General features: G+C 48.2%; 1 protein-coding gene across 3 annotated transcripts in view; it reads right to left on the bottom strand.

Annotated features, from left to right (window-relative positions):
• The window catches only part of LOC146333652 (transducin-like enhancer protein 1), a 52,236-nt gene that overhangs the window by 21,154 nt on the left and 8,866 nt on the right, over positions 1 to 22,216 (bottom strand). Inside the window, exons 5-11 of one of the 3 annotated variants that reach the window (XM_084826238.1) lie at positions 21,616 to 21,660; positions 14,541 to 14,603; positions 9,940 to 9,981; positions 4,705 to 4,900; positions 3,043 to 3,059; positions 1,845 to 1,949; positions 760 to 804 (exon numbers count right to left, since the gene is read on the bottom strand). In XM_084826238.1, coding sequence (XP_084682364.1) covers positions 760 to 804; positions 1,845 to 1,949; positions 3,043 to 3,059; positions 4,705 to 4,900; positions 9,940 to 9,981; positions 14,541 to 14,603; positions 21,616 to 21,660 — 513 coding nt within the window. Of the gene's footprint in view, positions 1 to 759; positions 805 to 1,844; positions 1,950 to 3,042; positions 3,060 to 4,704; positions 4,901 to 9,906; positions 9,982 to 14,540; positions 14,604 to 21,615; positions 21,661 to 22,216 lie in introns of all 3 variants that reach the window. The other 2 variants (XM_084826237.1, XM_084826239.1) reach the window with 2 other exon arrangements.

Genomic DNA, 22,216 nt, shown 5'->3' with positions numbered 1-22,216 from the left:
AACAGCCTGACCAACAACCATTTCTTATATGCAATAGGTGGCCGACAGACAGCCTCTCTTCTCAACTTGGCACCTAGGAGCAGTGACGGTTGGGGTGGGGGGCAGGTGAACCCTTCCTGCTTGCTAGACTAGCCTCATGTTTGTTTGTGGGGGGGGCTGCGTGCGTGTGAGAGAGAGAGAATGTTGTGATTCTACAGAATCAAAAACCATGCCATTCAGTTCCCTAAAAATTTCAGTTTCCATTATTATTTTTTTAAAACCCAGGTTTCTAGATCTTATGGGGGAATTTTTCAGCGGAGGTTCTGAAACAGTCAGAAATGTTCACAGGTGTGTCGTGCAGTACCATTAGGAGCTGTCAGGTCTGATGGGAAGCCTCCGATCTCTCAAGTTATAGAGGCAGACTGATAATATCTGGACTGATAGATGCTTAAACACTACAGGTTGCAGAATTCAGAGGGTGTGTGTGTTTTTCTTTGTATCCCTGATGTCAAACCCTCCTTTCCTTTGATGTGCAAGAACCCAGCTGGGTTTCACATCCCAATTCAAAATTTTGCCAGAGAGCTACAAACCCTCCATGGCCCCCCCAACCCTTGCAACTTGCAAATTCCACCTTTGCCCGGCCTCAGTGTTGAGGGTGTCAGCTTTGTCACCATCAAGGCCTCTTCAGCCTTCTCACAACCTCCCCCTTCCCACACACACACACACACACCCATGTTTGCTCACATTGCCATGAGCCGCTAAATACAGGCACATACAGACCTCATCCACTACCAGGTTGTCCTCACTCTTGTCTCCATCGCTCCCCTGAAAACATGTAAGAAAACGTCAAGAAAAAAATTATATAGAAGTGGTTTTTTTTAAAGGGTGCAGTCTTATTACTTCCTCTGCAATGGTCTCACCCTGCATTTTCACTAGATGGGTGATTTTGCCCATCTAGCTGGGGCCCTGTGGAGTGGGAGGTAAGGAGACCCGAGGATTTTTCATAAGCTGGCTGCCCCGGTCTCCTCCCCTCCCCACCCACAGAACCGCCCCCTTTCCCCTCCTCTCCAAGCTCACATTCGCATGCTTGTAGAGGCAGCTGGTGTGGTTCTCTCTGCCCCGTCTGCGAGGGAGAGGGGAGCTCGGACTCCTGGGTCCGAGGGCAGAACACTGTCTCCAGCCTCGGATCCAGGAATCCGAAGTATTCTATAGCTTCCAAGGCTCTGTCTAGGGGCTGGAGGATTGCTGTCTAAGGGCACAATCCTATGCATGTTTAGACAGAGAAAAGGCCTACAACTCCCAGCATTCCCCAGCCACTGGCTGGGGAATGCTGGGAGTTGTAGGCCTTTTCTCTGTCTAAACATGCATAGGATTGCACTCTAAAATGGCCACATCAAACCACAGTACACAGTTGAAGGGAGCAGCTTGCTAAGAAAGCAGGAGTGACCCTGCCCCAAGTTGAAGCACTTATGGAATCAGCTTCCATCGGGGATTCATCAGGCCCTTTCTCTGCAGGTCTTCAGAAAGGCTCTGAAGTCTGTGGGCTGCAGGTTTTATTGGTTGTATCTGCTTTTAATAGGCTTTGTATTGAACATATAACCATTGCTCGTCTACTGTATTTTGCATCATTTTGTATTCCTTTTCTCTTTTACGCTGCCTTGAGAGGGTTGTATCCTCAAAGGTGGTCTAAAAATCAATAAAATAAATAAATGCAGGTGTTCTGAGAGGGTGGGGAGAATTCCAGTTGTGGCTACTCACACCTGGAAGGGCATCACCTCCCCGCCACTAAGATTCCAGGGCTCAGCTCCCATTCCTGTTCCACAGCCTGCCCATATGCACCCTCTGCATCAAATGGAACAACTTACATAGTCTGTGGCATACTCTTTGTCTTCTGTTTTCCTCTTTTTGCTACTGTTCAAGTACTCCGAAATGGCCCGCATCCTTTCTCCATTTGATAGTGCTAAGGAACTCTGCAGGAAGGAAGAGAAGCTGAACGCATGAGCCAGCAATGCAAGGCAGCGGCAAAAAAGGCGAATGTGATTTGGGGCTGCAATAACAAAAGCATAGCATCCAGGTCACAAATTGTTGTCGTTCCACTTGGAGCACTGTGTCTAGTTGTGGGTACCAGATTTTAAGCAGGATGTAGACAAGGTGGAAGGGGCTTGGAGGAGGCCAACAGAGGTGGTCAGGGGTATGGAAAACAAGTCCTATGAAGAAGGGCTGAAGGAACTGCGTATGTTTAGCCTGCAGAAGAGAAGACTGAGAGACGACATGAAAGCAGGGCTGTCACGTAGAAGAGGGCAAAGACGGGTTCTCTGCTGCCACCCCAGAGAACGGACTAGATCTTCTGCCCTTAAAGGCAGCCGAGAACTATTTTAAATAAATAATAAAATAAAATCTTAGGTTCTGAGAGGGTGGGTTCAACTCAGCACTCAACGCTTTAAGTTGCCATTTCCTTTGGATGGTGCACTAAAATTGGGTTCCTTTGGCATCTCAGCACAATGCCATAAGGTTTGCTTTTTTGTTGGCTTGCTTCTTTTCTCCAGGCTAAATGTACCCAGCTCTTTCTACCATTCCTCACCTGACTTATCCTCCTAACAACCTGGCGAGGTAGGACTATGACACCTCACTGGCTCTGTTTGGATTCTATCCACCCAAAGATGATGGGGACACAGGCTCCCCCGCCTGCAGCTTCCTGCTCATTGGGGTTCCTAGTGCCCACCCCACCACAAAAAACACAACGCACTAAGGAGAAAAGGGGGAAAGGATTCAGCAGCACAAATCCTTTACCCCTCTGCCAAAACATTACAGAAATGATTTGGTGCAGCCTCTTCCCTCTTGTTCCTCAGTGTCGTCCCCCCGCCCCCGGTCCCCTGGCAGCCCATAAAAGCAGCTTTTTTTAAAATGAAAAAGCCAAGATGCATGCCCGACCAGCCCTCCTCCCTTCACTTCAAAGTGCTCTCTCAGCTAGGGAAAAGGTGGGAGAAAGGAAAACAATTGGGCAGGGGGAGGGAGAGGAGGAAAAGCAAGAAATGGAAGGGAAAAGGTGGGGGGAAGACTTACGGGACCTGGGTCTCTCTCTGGTCGCCATAGCAACATGGATCAGCAACAGGGCAAGGATGAAGGAGAGAGAAAGGAAGAGACAGAGATTTTTTAGTACTGAAAACAGAGGAACATCTCCCCTTCCTCCACCACCCCCCTCCAACACACATGCACACACACTGACTTTGCAAATTTGCAAACAAAATGTTGAGGAGCAGCTTGCAATTCTCAGCCTATTTCTAAGTGGGTAAGAATGGGATTGTAGGGCCTTTGCAAGAGAGGAGACAGGATAGAATATCACAGTATTTCTTCCTCCCTCTGTCCCATTGCATCATAAAGACTGTGCTTGTAGTCACCTACAGTGAGTGACAATGGCCTCCAGGTGATTAGCCAAGAAGGCTTTACAAAAGCAGTTTCTCTCTTAGGCCACAAATAATGTGTACAGGCAACTAACTAAGAAATAACTAAGTGCAATCCTAAGCATGCTGATTCAGAATCCCCACTGTGTTGTAGAGCACCTACCCCCCAGATAAGTGTGTATAGGATTGCAGCCTAACTAGTTAACACAGGCTAGTAGTCACTTGGGCCATGTGGATTTATTTGGAAGAACTGCTCCATCTATGCACCCTTTACTTTCAGAAACACCTTGGATTTTTCCCCTCAGTAATTTTTCCAAATATTTAACCATACATAGACACGCACAATTTCTGAAGCATTAAATATATTATTCTGTCAAGCAGCAGTGTAAATGTACCACAACTTTTGTTAAAAGGAGGATTTTTTGCTCCTTGGCAAAAGGACATAACCCATTAATACTTGTAATCTTCATCTCTCATACAGGTAGCATACAGCTCTGTGGTTCCCTGTTCCTTCAGTCTTCTAAGGGTATGTCTTTCTGGGACATTATTTTGCACTCACCTCCAGTTGGTAGGCCTTGAGGTTCTAGTAAAAATACTTAAGCCCCAGAAGCTCTGACCTGAGCCACCTTCCTGAATGATATAAGCCTGGTGCCCTCCAGGTGAGTTGGAGGGCAAGTCCCATCATCCCCAATTGCAGTCCAACTCATCTGGAGGGCACTCGCTTGGGGAAGGCTGCTGGAAGTAGACTGGCTGGGTGGGAGCTCTTAAATTCCCATCAATTGCTCCCCAAATCCCCTGAGGCATCCCTGCTTTTCTGGAACCCCTGTTCAGGCCCATTAACTGCTTCACCGTGATAGCCAACAGGAGCCTCCACGTACAGGGTGTCTGTCTTAGAGTAACAGATACTGAGGACAAGCAACAAGGGTTGGCTGTCACTTTTCGCACCAGTGTTTGTGGGAGTCCTGGAAGCACCTGGGCTGTCCACTGCTGGAAAAAGAACGCTAGGCATGATCGCCCAGCAGCTCTCGTATGGCCAAAAACCGAGCACACATAAGGACATCCGAAGAGCCCTGCTGGATCAGACCGAGGGTCCATCTAGTCCAGCATTCTGTTCACACAGGGGCCAACCAGCTGCCCACGGGAAACCCATAAGCAGGACATGAGTGCAACAGCACCCTCCCACCCATGTTCCCCAGGAACTGCTGCACACAAACATACAGCCCCTGATACTGGGGGCAGCACAGAGCCTTCTCCAGGAATTTGTCCTTTTACACCCATCCAAACTGGTAGCCGTCAGTACCTCCTGTGGAAGTGAAACCCTCACCTCTGTGATCAGGGTCAAGCAGCCCTCTGTCGTCCTTCGCAGCGAGCCGAGCCTGGCTGCCCAGCGCTCCAGATAGTGCCAGCAGCCCGGAAGCACCGCCAATGGAAGCCAAGCTGGCGGACTGCATGCCGGAGGGGTGTGGGGTCAGCGAGATGGGTGGTGCATGGTGCGAGAGGTGCTGTGCCTGCAGCTGATGCTGGTGGGAGACAGAAGAGGATTTAAAAAGAGGGAGATGAAGAGAGACGTTGGGGCAGCGCTGCCCAGTGGCTAAAGCGAGTCAGAGCTTTTGACCTAAGCAACCCGGGTTCAAACGTGGATTCTTTGGGGCATGCCTGGCTCTGCTTGGGAAGGGTGGTAGAGCTTTGTACAAAGAGGGACCCCAGATTCAATTCCCGGCTTCTGCAAGTAGGGCTAGGAAAGACTCCTGCGTGAAACACTAGAAAGTGGCAGCCAATCAGTGCTGACCAGCAGTGGGGAGCCTCCATGGTCCAAACCTGGCCCATGGAGGAACATCCACTGACCCCTCCCTCCCCCCCCAATGTTATTTCCGCCCACTTTTACATTTCTCTCTGCAGAGAGGCTCGGAGCTCCATGGCTTTCTCTGCACGGTGCTGGGAGAAACGGTTCCTCTGAGCTCCAGAGTCCCCAGAGAGGGGCACGGAACTCCATGGCAAATGCACAAACTAAAGAACTCAAAGCCCAGCGTGCCCAGCATTGAAATAAATAAAAAGTCTGTAAGCTAAGAAGAGCTGTATTCTGCCAGTGGCACATGCGATTCGGGGCGAGCAACCAGCAAGCATAAAATCTTGATCTGTGCTAGCCACAGAGACGGACAAGAAACAGCAGCATCATGGTTAAAAGGCTGAGTTACAAATTAGAACTTTAAACTCTGTTGGCTGCCCCATGTTGGGAGCTGTAGCTCAACTCATTTGGAGGGCTCTGGGTCCGGGAGGCTGCCCTAAAGCGTTTAGATCTTGCCCATGCCACAAACTCAGTATTTCTCAGTCTCAGCCACTACCCACAACAGCCAGATGAAGATAATAATACTGGTCTACCTTACAAGACTGTCAAGAGGATTTTGAAAACAATGGGTGGAAAGCGCTTTAATCTCTCTCTAAAGTGTTACATAAAAGCTCCATTCTATTATTACTGGTCTACCTTACAGGGCTGTTAGGAGGATGCTGAAGACAACAGGTGGAAAACGCTTTAAAATCTCTCTGAAGTGTTATATAAAAGCAGTGGGAAACTAAACAGTAGGTGGCAATGCTCAAATTTTGGGGGAAAGAGGTGGGAGGGACCTCAGTTAAGTCCACAAAACCCACCCACCGACTCCCTCCAATCTTAGCCAAACTGTACTGCCTTCCCCTGGCCTATATGTGCAACATATTTGGGATTTGTAGGTCCATCTGGACGTATCTGTTTTGAGTGGGTCAGCCACATAGTAACCCCCAAGTCCCTTACTCTATATATTTGCATGTATTTTCAACATATCTGGGCTGGGCCCTTGTTCTCTCTCAGGGGCGGTGGCGGGGGGAGCCTTCCACACAATCTGGAGATCTCAAATTTGGCACCACCAAAGCCCAAGGCTGATCAATGCTTGGATAAAGGAGATTTTGTACATCTTACCGGTCAGTTCACCTTGCAATGGAGGCCTGTGTCCTCGGTACAAAGCACAAAGCTACATATTGAGGAGAGGGCAGACTCTGTTGACTGATGCCCCACTGCAGGCTGTGGATGTGGGAATTTCCCATAGCAGCCAGGATGGTCCATCTCCACTGGCAGAACACAAGTGGAATCTAAATTGCCTACGTACATAAACACTCATGCCAGACCATTTGCAGAGTGTTACGTGCATGTTGATTAACAGAAAGAGGTCTCTTCATCTCCCAGGCATGGGTTTATTTATTTTTAAGTGAGGTGCCCACCTTTCTCTGCCACCCAAGAATATCCTCACCTCAGTCAGTGTGCCGGTTTGCACAACTGCTTCCAACAGGGTGGGGAGGTGGGGTGCAGTTCAACGTGGAATGCAAGTTGACGAAGGAGAAAATCCTCTCGTAGGAAGGACGGGTTATTTCTCTTCCATTCCCTTCCATCCCAGCTCCCCAGGGTTTTTTAAAAAAATTATTTTATTTTTAAGTACATGGGCTTTGACAGAGCCAAAGAAACTGGGTCAGCTTTTCCCTTTCCCAGCCTTTTAAATTAAGTATCACTGCTCATGCGCCGAAAGGGGAAGAAGAAGAAAAAGAAGAAGAATAGAGCAGCTTCCCAAAAGGCAACCAACAGCAAGCCAATGCCTTCCCTCATCAGTTAACCCATGTTACCACAACCTGGCTTTCCCATTTGGATTTCGTCTCTTTGCCCTCCGCATTCCATTTGCTCACTTCTGACAACACACCCACACACACCGATGCAGCCTTTTAGCACTTCAAAGGCACCCCACCCCATCCCTTCTCCAATCTTCTTTTCCATGAAGTAATTACATTAGGTAGAACCAGAGTTAAGAAGTGACTAACTGGGCAGGGAGTCAGCACGTTGTGCGTGCACGGAGACCTTCTGAATGCAAAGTGTGTGCTCTACCACTGAGCTGCAGCCCTTCAACCAGGAACACTCTCCTAGGTATACCATTAATCACCAAGTGGGGGCCAACACACAACCGAAGCATTTGCTGTCCGTAAATTTTGGAAATGTCTTTCTACACACACCCACAATCTCACCCAGGGGTTCACCAAAACCTGAGCCTGTGTGTCTTCCAGAACAGGTGCAAGGCATTTAAAAAAAAAAGATTTCAAACTGCTTTTTTGATAGCCAGGGATAGGTGAGGAGAAATCAAGCCCTTGAGGACACAGAGGGTTGCAAGGGCAAGCAAGTTAAATTAGAAATGATTTATTTAAAACACCAAACGCGACTGGCCAGAAAGTGCATGCCTTGGAGTGCAGAAGCCAAGCAAGATTTCCAGCAATCAGATGTGGGGGGACCAGGGTGGGGAGAGATGGAAGCTTCCACTATCATCTTAGTTATAAAATTCGCCCCCCTCAACGAGGTCCTCAGAGTAGAACACAATCGAATATTAACAACAACAAAAGAATCCAGCATCAACAGCACAAAAAACAAGCCCAAAACATGGCAGCAAAAAATAATAAAAATAAAAATCAATCCATTCAAAAACCACAGGAAACATTCATGTCTGAAAGCACTCAGAGGGATTCCCAGTGGAGGCAGGTGACTGTGATGTCAGTGGGGCAGTGAATCCGCTCCGGGTTTCAGTCAGGATCAGTTAGAACTCTAAGGAGCTATCCAAGCTGGAAGCACCTTGGAGAGCTCCTTTAGAGTTCTAACTGAAACCCAGAGTGGATTCACTGCCCCACTGACATCAGAGCCACCAGCCTCCACTGGGAATTACTGAATCCCCAGTGGAGGTAGCAGTTCCACAGGTGCTGCTACCAGGATGACCTGATCCCCTGCACCCGTCTTCTACACCTCACAGAGCAGTGAGCCTACCCTGTTCCCCACTGCACGCACAGAAGTTCATGCAAATTATCATTCCCTCTATTTCCGATGTCCAGGCTGCATGTGTCGTTGCTTATGCAGCCAAAATGGCACTACACACACATAAGAGGCTTGGAATAACCACCATGGTTTGCAGAAGTACGAAAACACTTGGGGGGGGGACCTAAAGGGGCAGTGGGGGCAGGATACTAAAGAATAGACCAGCGAGGACTAATCATGCTCAGTGGCCATGGAGGACTTTGTGTGAGGGGTGGGGGAAGGCAGAAAACTGAATGGAATGGAATATCATAGAAAAGGCACCCTGAACAGGAGCATTTCACGCTGCAACAATTTGTTGCAGGCTCCACTAGTCACGTACAATTTTTCCCTAATTTTCGACAGCTCATCGACTGAAGTTTCTCCTGGTTCTGCTCCTGCCTCAGCACAGCAGGAAATGGACCTCCTTGCAACTGTGTGCCCCTCACTCTTCCAGAAGTTCCATTCAGGCCCGCCAGGCCCACCGCGCTAAATCCAATTAGCCAGCGCCATTATCATGATCACATCCCTCTGGTTCAGGGGTCTTCTGTACTGCTCATTCACTGCAGCCATGGAGCCTGCAAGGCACCTTTAAACAGATCCCACATCCTTCCCTGACTCCCACCACGAAGACCCATGGCTTTCTGCTGGGATCTCGAGTGAGAAAAAGCAGGGTGGGGAGAAAACAAACAAAGGAGGACACCCGTCCATAGACATCTCTCTCAAAATGGGGCAAAACAAAACATAACCCAATGCAATGCAACACCCAGAAGCCCAAAATTTGGTGGAGGGATAAAGCAAAATCAGATTGGTCATGGGAAAAGTTGAATGCTTTTTTAACTTCTCTGCTTTGAAAGAAGACATGGGCACAAAGCATTACCTCCCAATGATTGCATTATTTATTTATTATTATTTATTATCAAATTTATTAATCGCCCATCTGGCTGGTCACCCAGCCACTCTGGGCGATGTACAGCATACAATAAAACAGTTTAAAACAATACAATTCTACAATAAAAACATTTCCTAAAATACCCTAACCCACCCCAAAAGTAAGTGTTACTTACACATCAGCTGGAATGTGGTTAACAGGTAGCCCATTGCATGGAGGAAGGAGACGTTTGGACATTGCTGGGGGTTTGTAAGCAGAGGATGAATGGACATCTGTCAGGGATGCTGCAGTTGTATCCTGCACCGCAGAACACAGCAGGGCGGGGGAGGGCTAGATGACTCTAACGGAAAGCAGAGTAGCCCATCATCTAGTACGGGCCAATGGCTCCGATATCAATAGGGCAATGAATCCACTCCAGGTTTCACTCAGAATTCCTCTGCTGTCCAGGCTGAAAGCACCTTGGAGAGCTCCTTTAGCATTCTGGGTGGCTCTGGCTGAAACCCGGAGCAGATTCACTGCCCTGCTGACATCAGAACCACCAGCCTCAGCCACTGATGGCATCCCCATGTCTGGTGGGGCAGACATGGTGTGCGGGGGGGCAGTGTCCAAGGCAAGAAGGGGCCGGAAGAGACCACAAGAACGGGTCTGTGGATGGTGCCAAGACTGGTCATCTGCCAGAGACCAGAACGGGTGAGAACTGTATTTCTAGGTAGGAAAAGGCTTTTATATATATAAATATATATTTGGGGGGGGGGGACTCTGCCAAGAGCATGTGAGGGTGCACATACCCCGATCGCCACGTTCAGTTCTGCCATAGTCACCTGCTTGGCACGCTCCACCGCCTGGACGACCTGCTGCTGATGCTGAGAGAGGGACGACCAGACAAAAACACACATGACCCCAAAATATTATTATGAGTTTGCTGTGTTTGCATCCTGCCTGCCCTCCAAATGGGCCCAAAGGGGTGGTCGCAGGCATCCAAATCAGGAAAGAGGCCAATCGCCCTGCTCTATGTCCCACCGGGCCACCACACCCCTTCCGGCTTCAGGTGCAAAGGAACCAAACACAACCTGGGCATGGTGCGAATGCTCGTCACATCCGCACCCAGCTCCCTGTCCAATCCAACACAACTGCCTGTCCCTTTCCTTCAAAAGCGTCCAGCCTTTATTTCTCCAACATGTTCCTTTTCTTTCCCCTAGCAGAATTAGCACTCGACAAGTTGGCGCTGCCTTTGAAGATGGTTCAGAAGCTGCCACTCGCGCAAAATGCAGCAGCCAGGTTGATACCTGGGCCGCACATATAAGACCAACTCTGGCCCACTAGCACCGGCTGCCTATATGCTTCTGAGCGCAATTCAAGGAGCCAGTTTAACCTATAAAGCCCTGCACGGCTTTAAAGGTTAAAACACCTGGTGGCACACCTCTCCCGAAATGAACCCACCCATAAGTTCAGGATCTAAGGTCCTCATCCAAGCGCCTCCTCCAAGGGAAGCTCAGAAGGCAGCAACGAGGGAGTGGGCCTTCTCAGTGGTAGCCCCCATCTGTGGAACAAACTCCCCAATGAGGCCCGCCTGGCGCCAACATTGTTATCTTTTCAGGGCCAGGTTAAGGCCTCTCTCTCTTCCCAAGGCTTTTGGCAGCACATGATGAGTTTTAATCAGTCCTGGATATGTCTTTAGTTACAACTGACTGTTCAGAGTTGTTTTTAGTTATATGTTGTCTGTGTGCTTTTATGCAAATGACTTTAAAACTTTGCATATTGTATTTTAATGTTTTAACTTCTGTAAACCAGCCAGAGAGCTTCAGCTATGGGGCGGTACAGAAATGCAATAAATAATAAAAACAACAACAACATGCAACAAAATGTTGCCACGTGCGGTGCTCCTGTTCACTGTTCCAGCCAGCCTCCACAATACTCCATTCCATTCCCTTGCCCACCCTGGTCTTCTGTCAACCCCAACTGTCAGTTGGTCAGCTTTCCATGGCCACTAGTCCTCATTGAGCTGTTTGGGGGGAGTTACTCCCCTCAAGACATCCTTATGGAGGGGGGGACATTTTGTACTTCTGCAAACCACAGTGGTTTCCCCCAGCCTGCTGATTCCTCCCTCTTGTGCGTGCCATGATGCCACGATGGCTACATAAGCAACGGCACTCACAGCCCAGATGTCGGAAATAGAGGGAATGCGGAAGTGGACTGAAAGGAGATTCGGGACTAAACAGAAAGCAAAATACTTCACAAGCAGCGTATAATTTGACTTGGAGAACCTACAGATGGCCACAGAAGATACAAAAAAAGAACGCAAGAAAGAAACAGAAGGACATATTCTTTGGCAGATCTATCCTCTATGAGCAGTCATATTTCAAGTGGTCCAGCATGCTGTTCCCAGACACCCAGCCAGATGCCTCCAGGAAGGCCACACATGCAGGGCATCAAGGCCTCTCCCATCCATTATTCCCCAGCAAACAGAATTCAGCAGTATACTGCCTCTGAACATGGAGGTTCCATTTTAACTGCCCTGGCCTAAGAAGCCATCAGTGGATGTCTCCCCAATCCTGCTCCTCCATGAAGTTGTCTCCTCCTCTTTTAAAACTAGCGGCCATCTCCCCATCTTGCGTCAGTGAGTTCTGTAAGTTAATTATCGGTTGGACGAGGAAGGGCTTCCTTTCGTCTCTTCTGAACATCAGAAGAGCCCTGCTAGATCAGACCCAGGTTCCACCTAGTCCAGCCTTCTGTTCACACAGTGGCCAACCAGCTGCCCACAGGAAACCAACAAGCAGGACACGAATGCAACAGCACCCTCCCACCTATCTTCCCCAGCAACTGGTGTACACAGGCACACTGCCTCTGATACATGAGGTAGCATGTAGCCATCAGGACTCGTAGCCATTACTAGCTGTCTTCTCTAGGAATTTGTTCAATTTCCTTTAAAGCCATCAAAACGGGTAGCTGTCACCTCTTGTGCAAGTGAATTCCATAGTTTAACTATGCGCTGTATGAAGACCAGAACTGTACAGTATTTCAAGTACGGTCAGGCCACAGACTTCTATAAAGACAGCATGATGCTGGCAGTTTTCTTTTCAGGTCCTTTTCCTACTATGCCCAACATAGCATGTGCCTGACTGGAACCTCCTGTCAATCACTTTCACCAGGCAACTCCCCCACCCCCTGGTCCTAGTATCATGAAAGAAGGAGAAAAGACTTCAGTATATATCCAAATCGGCACACTTAATCTTCGTAAACCACCCAGAGCTTTGGCTTTGGGGATGGTATAGAACTGTGACAAATGAAATGAATGAAAGGTATACTGCCCCTAAACATGGAGGCTCTATTTGAAACAGCATTACCAACAGCCTTTGATAAGACACACACAAACAAGTATGTCTAACCGTTTTCTCAAACTGGAACAAAAACAAGAGGTTGTCTCTCTGCTTCATGCATCCCTTGCGAGGTAGGGGTGGCCAGATGTTGGCTACTGAATCCAGAGGCTTTTCTCCTGCCAAGGGTTTCTTGGGAAAGGTACGCAATAGGCAGACCCCCTGCCACCCCCGCCCAATCCTGGGCCTTTAGTGAACATGCAACAGAAGGGAGTTGGATCATGTGCAGTAGCCATGCTTCTGAGTCCAATGGTTGCACGACCCAGAGGTGGTTGCAGGGGGCGACCATTTCTATGTGCATTTTAGGGCTTCAGGAGGATAAGGTGCTTCCAGTCCCATTCCACCCTTTTAAAAAACTGTTGTGGGTTTCGACTACCCACGTGCAAGCAAGAGGCCGCCCTTCACTCCAACAAGGTCTCCCATCTCTGAGAATCAGGTGGGCTGTCTCACGCTGACATGGATGCTGCTGAGGCGGTAGGAATACAGGGGCAAGACACATCTTTTAATTTTGGTAAGCCGCCTTGTGTCCCAGTAGGGTATAAATATTATAATCATCATCATCATCTTTCCACTTCCCGCTCCAGTTCTACTGTCCTTGCAGTCTTCAAGCTCTTCTGCCGATTTATCACACCGATCATGACTCTAGGGTCCCCATCATTGTGATCATGGCAGAATCATGCTGGATCGGTCCAAAGCCCTGTCTGGCCCAGCGCTCTGTTCCCACAGTGGCCAACCAGACACCTATGAGTTGCCCACAAGCAGGACAGGAGCACAGTATCAGCCTGCCACTCATGTTCCTCAACAACTGGTGTTGACAAGCGTGCTCCCTCTGATAACTGGTAATAACTGAGAGCCCTCATGACTAGCAGCCACTGATAGCCTTGTCCTCCATCAGTTGGTCTAATCCTCTTTTAAAGCCATCCAAGTTGGTGGCCATCACTATGTCTTGTGTTCCACAGTTTCACTCTGCGCCATGTGAAGAAGCCCTTCCTTTTGTCTGTCCTGAAATCCCCTGCCATTCAACTTCACTGGATCGTAGTAGAATGAGAGAGGGAGTCTCCCCATCTACTTTCCTCACACCCTGCCATCGTTTTATGTACCTCCATCATGTCCCATTTAGGGAGGGGTGAACCAGAGGCGTTTAATATTGCCTGGATTCTCCGAACATCAACTGGAAGCTTGTTCCCTGCATTTGTTTGTGTGGGGTTTTTTGTTTCGCTCAAATGGGGAAAGTGCACATTTCAAAGAGGAAATCATGCATTTTTTAAAAGTGCACCAAAAATGCACACTGCCCCCACCACCCCCCAGAGTAAAGCGTGAAAACATTATTTAGGGTGCGAACACGAGTTCAGGATTTGCAAACGTTTCTGGAGGAAGTGTTCTCTTGCTCATGTTCCAGGTTGTGAACAGGACGTGTTTGCCTGTTTTGCAAACATTAACAAAATCCTTATACATCCCCTAATCCCATTGCTTGACTTTTAAAGAGCCCCAAATGACGTTACCTTTCCTCATAGGGGACTTCCTCCAGCCCCTCGATCATTTGGGCTGCCCTTTGCTGAACCTCTTCCAGCTCTATTGTACCTTTCTTGTAGTGCAGCAGCTGCGATCATATGTCCTAATAGCGAGCTCCTTCTGAGTGCCAGAACAGCACCACCCACACACTAGAGGGAGGTATTAGCAGGCTTGGGAGATCTCCCAGGTTTGCAGAAGTACCAAAGAAAGCATCCAATGGGTAGGGGAGAACCTGAAACAGCCCAAGAGGATTCAGCATGCTCACTGGCCGCAGAACTCCAAGGGGAGGAGAACGGAATAGAGTAACTTGGGAAAGGGCACTGCTGGTTCGAACACTGGATGAAAGCACTCTACGCTGCAAGGTTTTGTTGCAGGTCCCATGGATACGAATAATCCTAATGTTCCAGTTCGTAGCCAGACACTAAGGCTCTACCCTAAATTCCCAGAGCTATCCTCACATCTTAAAGGGGCTGAATAAGTTAAAAACACAGCTATGGGGGAGGGATCAAGCAAGGGCAGCCGTCGGAAACACTCACCTCCTGGGACAGGAATGGGATGAGCTGAGCGCAAATGACATTGAGTCGCTTGGCAATCTCCGTCTGCAAGGGTGGGGAAGAGAGAGAAGAAATAGACACAGAAACACAGAACAACACTACAAAAGGTCAGCCATCATGAGAATGCCACCAACACCCCCATAGCTCAGACGTAGAGCCCCTGTTTCGCGTGCAGAAGGTCCCGGGTTCGATCTCAGGTAGGGCTCAGAAAGAGCCCTGTCTGAGACCCTGCAGAGCTGACGGTACTGGGCTAGATAGGTTAGATACTGGGCTCAGAAAGAGCCCTGTCTGAGACCCTGCAGAGCTGATGGTACTGGGCTAGATAGATTAGATACTGGGCACAGAAAGAGCCCTGTCTGAGACCCTGCAGAGCTGACGGTACTGGGCTAGATAGGTTAGATACTGGGCTCAGAAAGAGCCCTGTCTGAGACCCTGCAGAGCTGACGGTACTGGGCTAGATAGGTTAGATACTGGGCTCAGAAAGAGCCCTGTCTGAGACCCTGCAGAGCTGACGGTACTGGGCTAGATACGTTAGATACTGGGCTCAGAAAGAGCCCTGTCTGAGACCCTGCAGAGCTGACGGTACTGGGCTAGATAGGTTAGATACTGGGCTCAGAAAGAGCCCTGTCTGAGACCCTGCAGAGCTGACGGTACTGAGCTAGATAGGTTAGATACCGGGCTCAGAAAGAGCCCTGTCTGAGACCCTGCAGAGCTGACAGTACTGGGCTAGATGGACCAAGGACTGAGCCAGTACAACGCAGCTGCCAATGTTCTGATAACTATACTTTTCACCTGTGGGTAAACAGCCATCCACACAGTATCTCCCACCCTCCTCGTGCAAGGGAATGGAGACACCCCCTTCCATCCCTAGCCATGCCCCCTTCATTTAAAGAAAAAGATGCAAAGCCCTCCAGTTTTAGCCAACCTCTGAGCATGCACACAGCCTTCCTCTCAGTGCTAGAGGCAGGGTGCCCAGGTATGCACATACAGAGCTCCTGACATCGAATGTGGGGACACACATGTGGGATGTGGGTCAAGGGATCAGGTCCTGTTTGTACTCGGGATTGCCACTTCATATTTTGAAAGCGTCTGTTTCCATTGTGGTTCGGGAAATTAAGCATCTCACACACCAACAAAACCAAAAACAGAGACGTACAAGCACATCCACACAGCCCAAAAGAAAAGCAGGGATGGGGGGGTGGGGGGAGAGAGAGAGAGATGTAGAGAGGAAGTAGGGAGAGAGGCATTGAGGCAGAGGCATTGGCAGTAGGTACTTTCTGGGAAAGATTTAATTCTCTCCTGGGGCCTGCGGTAATGGATTCTCCTTTCTAATGCACTGATGGGCAGCCCACTCCTGGGGGAGAGCTGCCTCCAATTCAGTCACGCTCGTTAATGTTCAATTTAGTGGCACTTTAACACTCGCAGTATGAAAAATGATCAGGCCGCCTTGAAAGATTTCACCCTCCCTTCTCCACCTTCCCCTCTTCCCTTCCTCTGCTCTCTGTTTGTATGGTGGGAGGGGGTGGGGACACACTGCACTCAACAGCAGACTGCTTCTGTCCCACCACCCTTCTAAAAAAAAAAAAAAAAAGGCCCCACGCAGGCATGGGGCTTTGCTACAGTTTGTTTTTTCCCCAAATTACAGTGGGGCATTTGCTTACCCCGAATACCCAAGCTACAGATAAGGATCAGCCACAAACCAGAATGCCAAACCATGGTTGGGAGCAGGTTTGCACGAAAACTCACGGCTAAGCATTGCATCTGCTTCCAGGCACAGTACAGTACAGAGTACATTCTATTCTCTTCCTATATATATATATTTTTAAGGGGATTTTTTAAAACGCAGATTTATATATTGGTGTTGTAATTCAAAGCTCCCCATTTCATTCAAATTTAAAATATAAAATTCCTCATTTAAAATTACCATTTGAATTTGTCCTGCGGCCACACCACTCGTGCACAGACGTTTCCCAACATCAGTCGCATGCATCTTTGGACAGTTTCTGAGGCCCTGCACGCATTTTCGTTTTTAACCTGGAGGCGCTACGGATTGAACCCAGGTCCTTCTGCACACAAAGCAGGATGCTCTGCCATCAGACCCTTCCCATACGATTTCTTTAAGAAGGGACAGAAACAACAGAGAGTCTTGGGACCCCTTGAAGACTAACAAATGCATTCTGGCATAAGCTTATGTGGATGAGGTGGACTGCAGCCCACGAAAGCTTATACCACATTAAATTCATTGGCCTTGGAGGTGCTACAAGAGTCACTGTTTTGGCTGCAACACACCAACACTTTGACCCTTAAAAAAAAAAAAAAAGTACAGCCATGAGATGGGCTTGTTGAAGATTTGAATCCAGAGCCTCTCACTCCAACGCATATCCTAACCAACCTGGTGCCCAACAAATAGGTTGGCCTCCAACTCCAATCAGCCTCAGCCAACCTGGCCATTTCTGGCTGTGGGTAATGGGAGCTGGGATCCAACTCAGCTGTGGGGCAACAGATTGGGGGAGGTTTCACTTAACCCACATTCAGTCCAAGAGTACAGACCCAAGTTCTCAGTAAGGCTGTAGATGGCTTATCTAAGCCACAGATGGAGGGCATTTTTTTTTTCAGTCAAGGGTTCCCTGGAGGCAATCCGTCAGAGGCCTCAGGCAGTGGAGGCTGGTGGTTCCGATGTCAGTGGGGCCATGAATCTGCTCTGGGTTTCAGTCAGAACCAATCAGACCTCTAACGGAGCTGACAGCACCTTGGATAGCTCCTTTAGAGGTCTGGCTGGCTGTGACTGAAACCCAGAGCACAACGTCCCAATGGAGCTGGCCTTGTGCTGGAGGGGGGCCAGTTAAGGAAAGAAACCTTTGCTGTAAACCTGAGGGGGCGTTTCAGAAGAGGGGCTTTGGGGGCCTGGAAGCCCAATCTGGCCTCATGTTCTTTCTTTTTCTTTTTTTAATACAGATTTTTTATTGAATTTCAGTAATATTAACAAAGCAAAGCAAAATAAAACAAAACAAAACCAAAATAGAAACTAAAATGAAACAAATGTCATCAGGATTACATCTTCTTACCATACAGTTATATCTTAATGGGTGTACAGAAGTCACAGGTAATTCTTGTCAGTGCTACTAGAAATTTTATCAGATGGGCTCAGGATTATTCTTCATCTATTTTCTTCCTTATAAAAGCCATAGGGTCTTATAGTGCGAGGGAATCGAATATTGATTTTCAGTTCTGTTCATATATGCGATAAAGTACATGCGACTTTATCTGGCCTCATGTTCTCAGCGCCGGGAACACTTAACTACACTGCAGGGTTGTTGTATGCTATTATCTCAGCCATGGTCAACCTACAATATTAACACCAGACTGTACTTCGGGGCAGTCATAAGAGCTTCTCTCGAAGCCTCAGCTCTCTTTGCCTGCGATAGGGGGACAGCTGAATAAATTTTTGCACTGGGGTGGCGGTATTTTTTAAAAAACACTTTAACCCAGCTTCCTGCAACCTGGTGTTCTACAGCTGAGCTAGATGACAATTTGCATTATCACAAGCCACTAAAAATTCAAATATGACATGAAATAAGACACAAAATCGAAAAAAATATTGAACTCCTGACTTGGCTGCTACCTTTTGACACGAGGGGTGGACCAGTCTATTTTGGTCCATGCCAGTTTCTTACGTCTTTAATAACAGATGTGTTCCATCCTGTTTACGCATCAGTTTGCATTTTTTTATTTTTTTTTTAAAAGGATTAACGAAAATACTCATTCATTTGTGTATGCATTTCTCCCAATAGGCATGTTTTTGTGTGTGATTTCCCTATAACACATGCAGTTTTGGCAAGACATTTTCCCTAATGTGTGCATTTTGCAAAGCTATTTTCTCTTCATGTATGAATGTTTTGATCTGAGAAAGGAATTGCAAAATTCTGAGAAGTGCAAAGCCCTCAAGATAACTGCACCCCGGTTCAGGCATTAGTTTGGCAACTGTGAATTTAGACTGATTTGCTGAAAAATGCAAACTGAAAAATTCCCACCCCCACCCCGCATCTCTAGTGGGCATACTGGTTCTCAGTCGCAGCTATAGTAAAATCTCAGATTTCTACAGACAGCTGTCATTTCTGTCTTGGGGGAAATGTAAAGTGACTTCTCCAGTGAAAACTGGGAGACAAAGATCACCCATACCAACAAATCAATTCTCTGTCTTTATCTTATTGACAATTCCAACCTACCTTGCAGGGCTGCCATTAGTTAAGAAATACTTCACATTATGCATTCATTTAGAAGACTTTTACATGGCTTAGTATATTAAAATCCCTAAGCAGTTTGCTTCAAAACACAATATGGCAATATTTTTAAAAGATAAAAATAAGTAATTAAAAACATCACAACACCAGAACAATAAAAAAAAAGGTAGAAACAGAATCCCTTACAGGTCAGGGAAAGCCTATATGAAGAAACACATTTCAAGAGGCGTCTGAAGCAGTTTCTGCCTCTCGACCCAAGCATGGGAGAGTGTTCCGGGGGGTGGGTGCCATGACTGAGAAGGCCTTTTTATGTGCCCTTCCCTGATGGCATGCTGTTGCTTATTGGATGACCAACAAGGCCTCTTCAGAAGATCTGAGGGGTCGGTTGGGTGTACAAGGGAAGACGGCTTGCTAGGTGCTGTTTAGGGCTTTGAACGTTAACAACAAAACCTTGGACATGGCTCGGCAGTGAATAGGCAGCCAATGCAGCTCTTTCAACACAGACATAATATGTGTATATCTAGGTGCTGCACAAACCAGGCAGAAGGGCAGCTCCACGTAGAGCACATTACGGTAGTCCAATTGCAACATTAAAAACTATTATTAATGTTTGGCTTTGAGGGGGAGGGTCTGCAGACCAAAGGCAATCATTTCAGGGTGGGGGTTCCAGCCCCTGAACCTCTCAACTTGGGGGCGGAATAAATTAAGCCTGGGGGGGGAGTGGGGGGAGTGTATGCACAAGGCGTACAAACCTCTTTGGCCACGAAGTCAACGTGGATGGCGTGACCTTTCTTCGCTGGCAATAAAGCTTGCCATGGGGAAATGGAGGGAGGGCGGAATGGGGGGGGGCGAGTGGCATTAAAAGGACACCTGCTGGGCAGAGCCATGGGATTTTAATCTAAGGGGAGGCACCCGGCCACGAGAGGAAGGAGTTAGGGAGGGAAAGAGGGAGAAAGGGAGGGAGCGAGAAGGACAGAAAGATCCATCAGCGCGCCAAGGTGATAACCTCGAAGGCTCCCACCGCGGCAGTTCCCATTTGTCACGCAGGGGCTGTCAGAGCTCAGACTTATGAGCTCTCGTTAAAATGGGGGGAAAGGGGAGAGAAAGGCAGAGGGAATAAGTGTAGACAGCCTGCTGGCAGCTGGCCAGCTGCACCTGAAGCTGGCCGTAAATCCTGCCGTCTGTGCAACACAAGGAGTGGCTGAAGGAAGCTGGCGGTGGGGCTGCGGCTGGCGAATTCCAAGAGGGAGCAAAAAAATCAGAACATGGGCAGAGCGGGAGGGAGAGAAGGCCAGGCTGAAGCCGCTCTGTGGTGCATTTGCAGGTCTGCGATCAGCTCAAGGCTGGCTCAGGCTGATGTCGAGGCCCCTGCCTCCAGGAAGCCTGTAAAGCAGTGCGGGCTGCCCCCGGCACTTGCAGCCTGCCTGGCATTTGCAAGTAGACTGCTTCAGAACAAGGCAGCTCCCTTTCACGGTCAGGGTTCACTGCTGCTGATCTTCTATGAAACAAGTACATTTTTAAAAAATGGACACAGGAGCTTTGCTGGGTCAGACCCAACGTGTCCTGTTTTCAAGGGCGGCCAGGAGTGCAAGAGGAGAGGGAAGCTTCTTGGGGCAGTGCCCGGCTGGGCATGAACGCAACTGTACAGGTCTATTAAGCACCACACAGACAGCACTTTACAGACTTACCCTTTTGCCATCTCCTCAGCCGTGATCTTTGCTTCTCCAAATCCACTGCCGTTGGCATTCCGCAGATGCCCTGATCCCTTGACACCTCTGACTACTCTCCCTTACTGCCCTCTGTGCCTGGAACTCCTGCTACCTTCAGTGCCTCCAGCCACTCTCCCTCACTGCCCCTTATGCCTGGAACCCCATCCCAAAGCATTTACACATGGCACCGCCTCTCCTTTCTTCTCCTTTCTTCTCCCTTCACATGCCTCCTCAGAACTCACTGGCGTGCAAAACCGCTCGATTAAGGAAGCTGTTCTCAAACTGCTTGAACTCAGGCCTCCACCCACACCTGCCATTTACACTACTTTCTGGGCTTCCTAACCTAATCCCAGAACCAGTCATGTGTTCCACAGGTTAGTGTGCAAAAATCCTTCCCCACCATTAACGTGAACACCCTACTGCTGCATCAACCATTCACTGGCATTCAGAGAGGGATACAACTGGGAGTCTTCAGTGCTCCTTTCCTCCAGCATTCCTTGCTTATCCCCTACCCCTCGCCCAGATGGTGAGCTCCCTGAGGTAGAGATGGGGAGGAAATTTGTTTGCTTTGCTTTTTCATATGCTCCAGCCTAATTGGCACTTCCCAAACCAATACAAGGGCCAGAATGAAACTATTCTTTACTTTTTTACATTTCTCTTAATCTTGCAATGTAGTTCCCTGATCAAACATGGCATGCAAAACAAGTGTGCATCGGGGGGGGGGGGGGCAGAGGGGAAACAGCTCACAAAAAAGTGAATGAGTTCTCATGCATGCAAGAATGCATGCAAAATGCTGTGCAGATTTCTGTCGTGGAACCGGCAAACTGTGGACGTTATAGAACAGCCTTTTCCAATCTGGTGCATTGGATCCATCATCCCTGATCATTGACCACACTGGCTGGGGCAGGTGGAAGTTTGCTAAAACATCTGGAGATCACTGTTAAGGAAGGCTGGTGTAGAACAAAATATGCAGACCCTGAGGCAGAGACCTGCCTGCGTTTCCTTTTGTTAGCACCATCTACATCAATGGCACAAGAACTGGAGTTCATCCATCACTTTCAATAGCTTCTTTAAAAACAAATAAACACAAAGTCTCCACGTGCTTACCTGTTTGTGCATTTCGATGTTCAACCCGTAGGACATTTCATAGTACTGCAAGAAAAAGCAAAACGATGTTCAACAAGAGAATTAAAAAAAAAATGTGCATGTGTCTGTGCGTGTGTCGGGGTGGGGTGGGGGTGTTAAAGTGGCCACAGGAACACTTGGCCTCAGTCTCCCATCTGCATTATGGGTATAGTATTACTAACCTACTTTGCAGGGTTGTTGGAAGGATTACAAGAAAGCACTTGTGAAATGCTTTGAATACTCAAAAGCACTATACAAATGACAATGATATTATTGTATTAATTATCATTATGTTCCCTGCTGCCTGCACACTCCAAAAGCTTGAGAGTGAACAACCTGTGAGTTAAGCCCCAGTACCTGTCCCCCCCACAAACATACATACCCACAAGGCCACGGCACATCAAACAATGCAAAGTAGAAAAGCCATTTTAAAAAACAGTAGTGTCTCTGAGGTTGTGCAGAGTGCCTTTCTCTCCCTGCCAAATTACAAGCCACTCCACATAGCTGAGATGGGAGTGTCACCCTCAGAGCCTCTCACTGGTTTAAATATGTACACAACGTTGGCAGAGATTGTAAAAATCGA

Source organism: Heloderma suspectum, chromosome Z (assembly GCF_057233095.1).
Source record: "Heloderma suspectum isolate Gila_16-S chromosome Z, 16-S_ref, whole genome shotgun sequence".
NCBI classification, from domain to species: domain Eukaryota; kingdom Metazoa; phylum Chordata; class Lepidosauria; order Squamata; family Helodermatidae; genus Heloderma; species Heloderma suspectum.
Note: the sequence above shows the minus strand (reverse complement) of the source record. Positions and strands in the feature narration are given on the sequence as shown.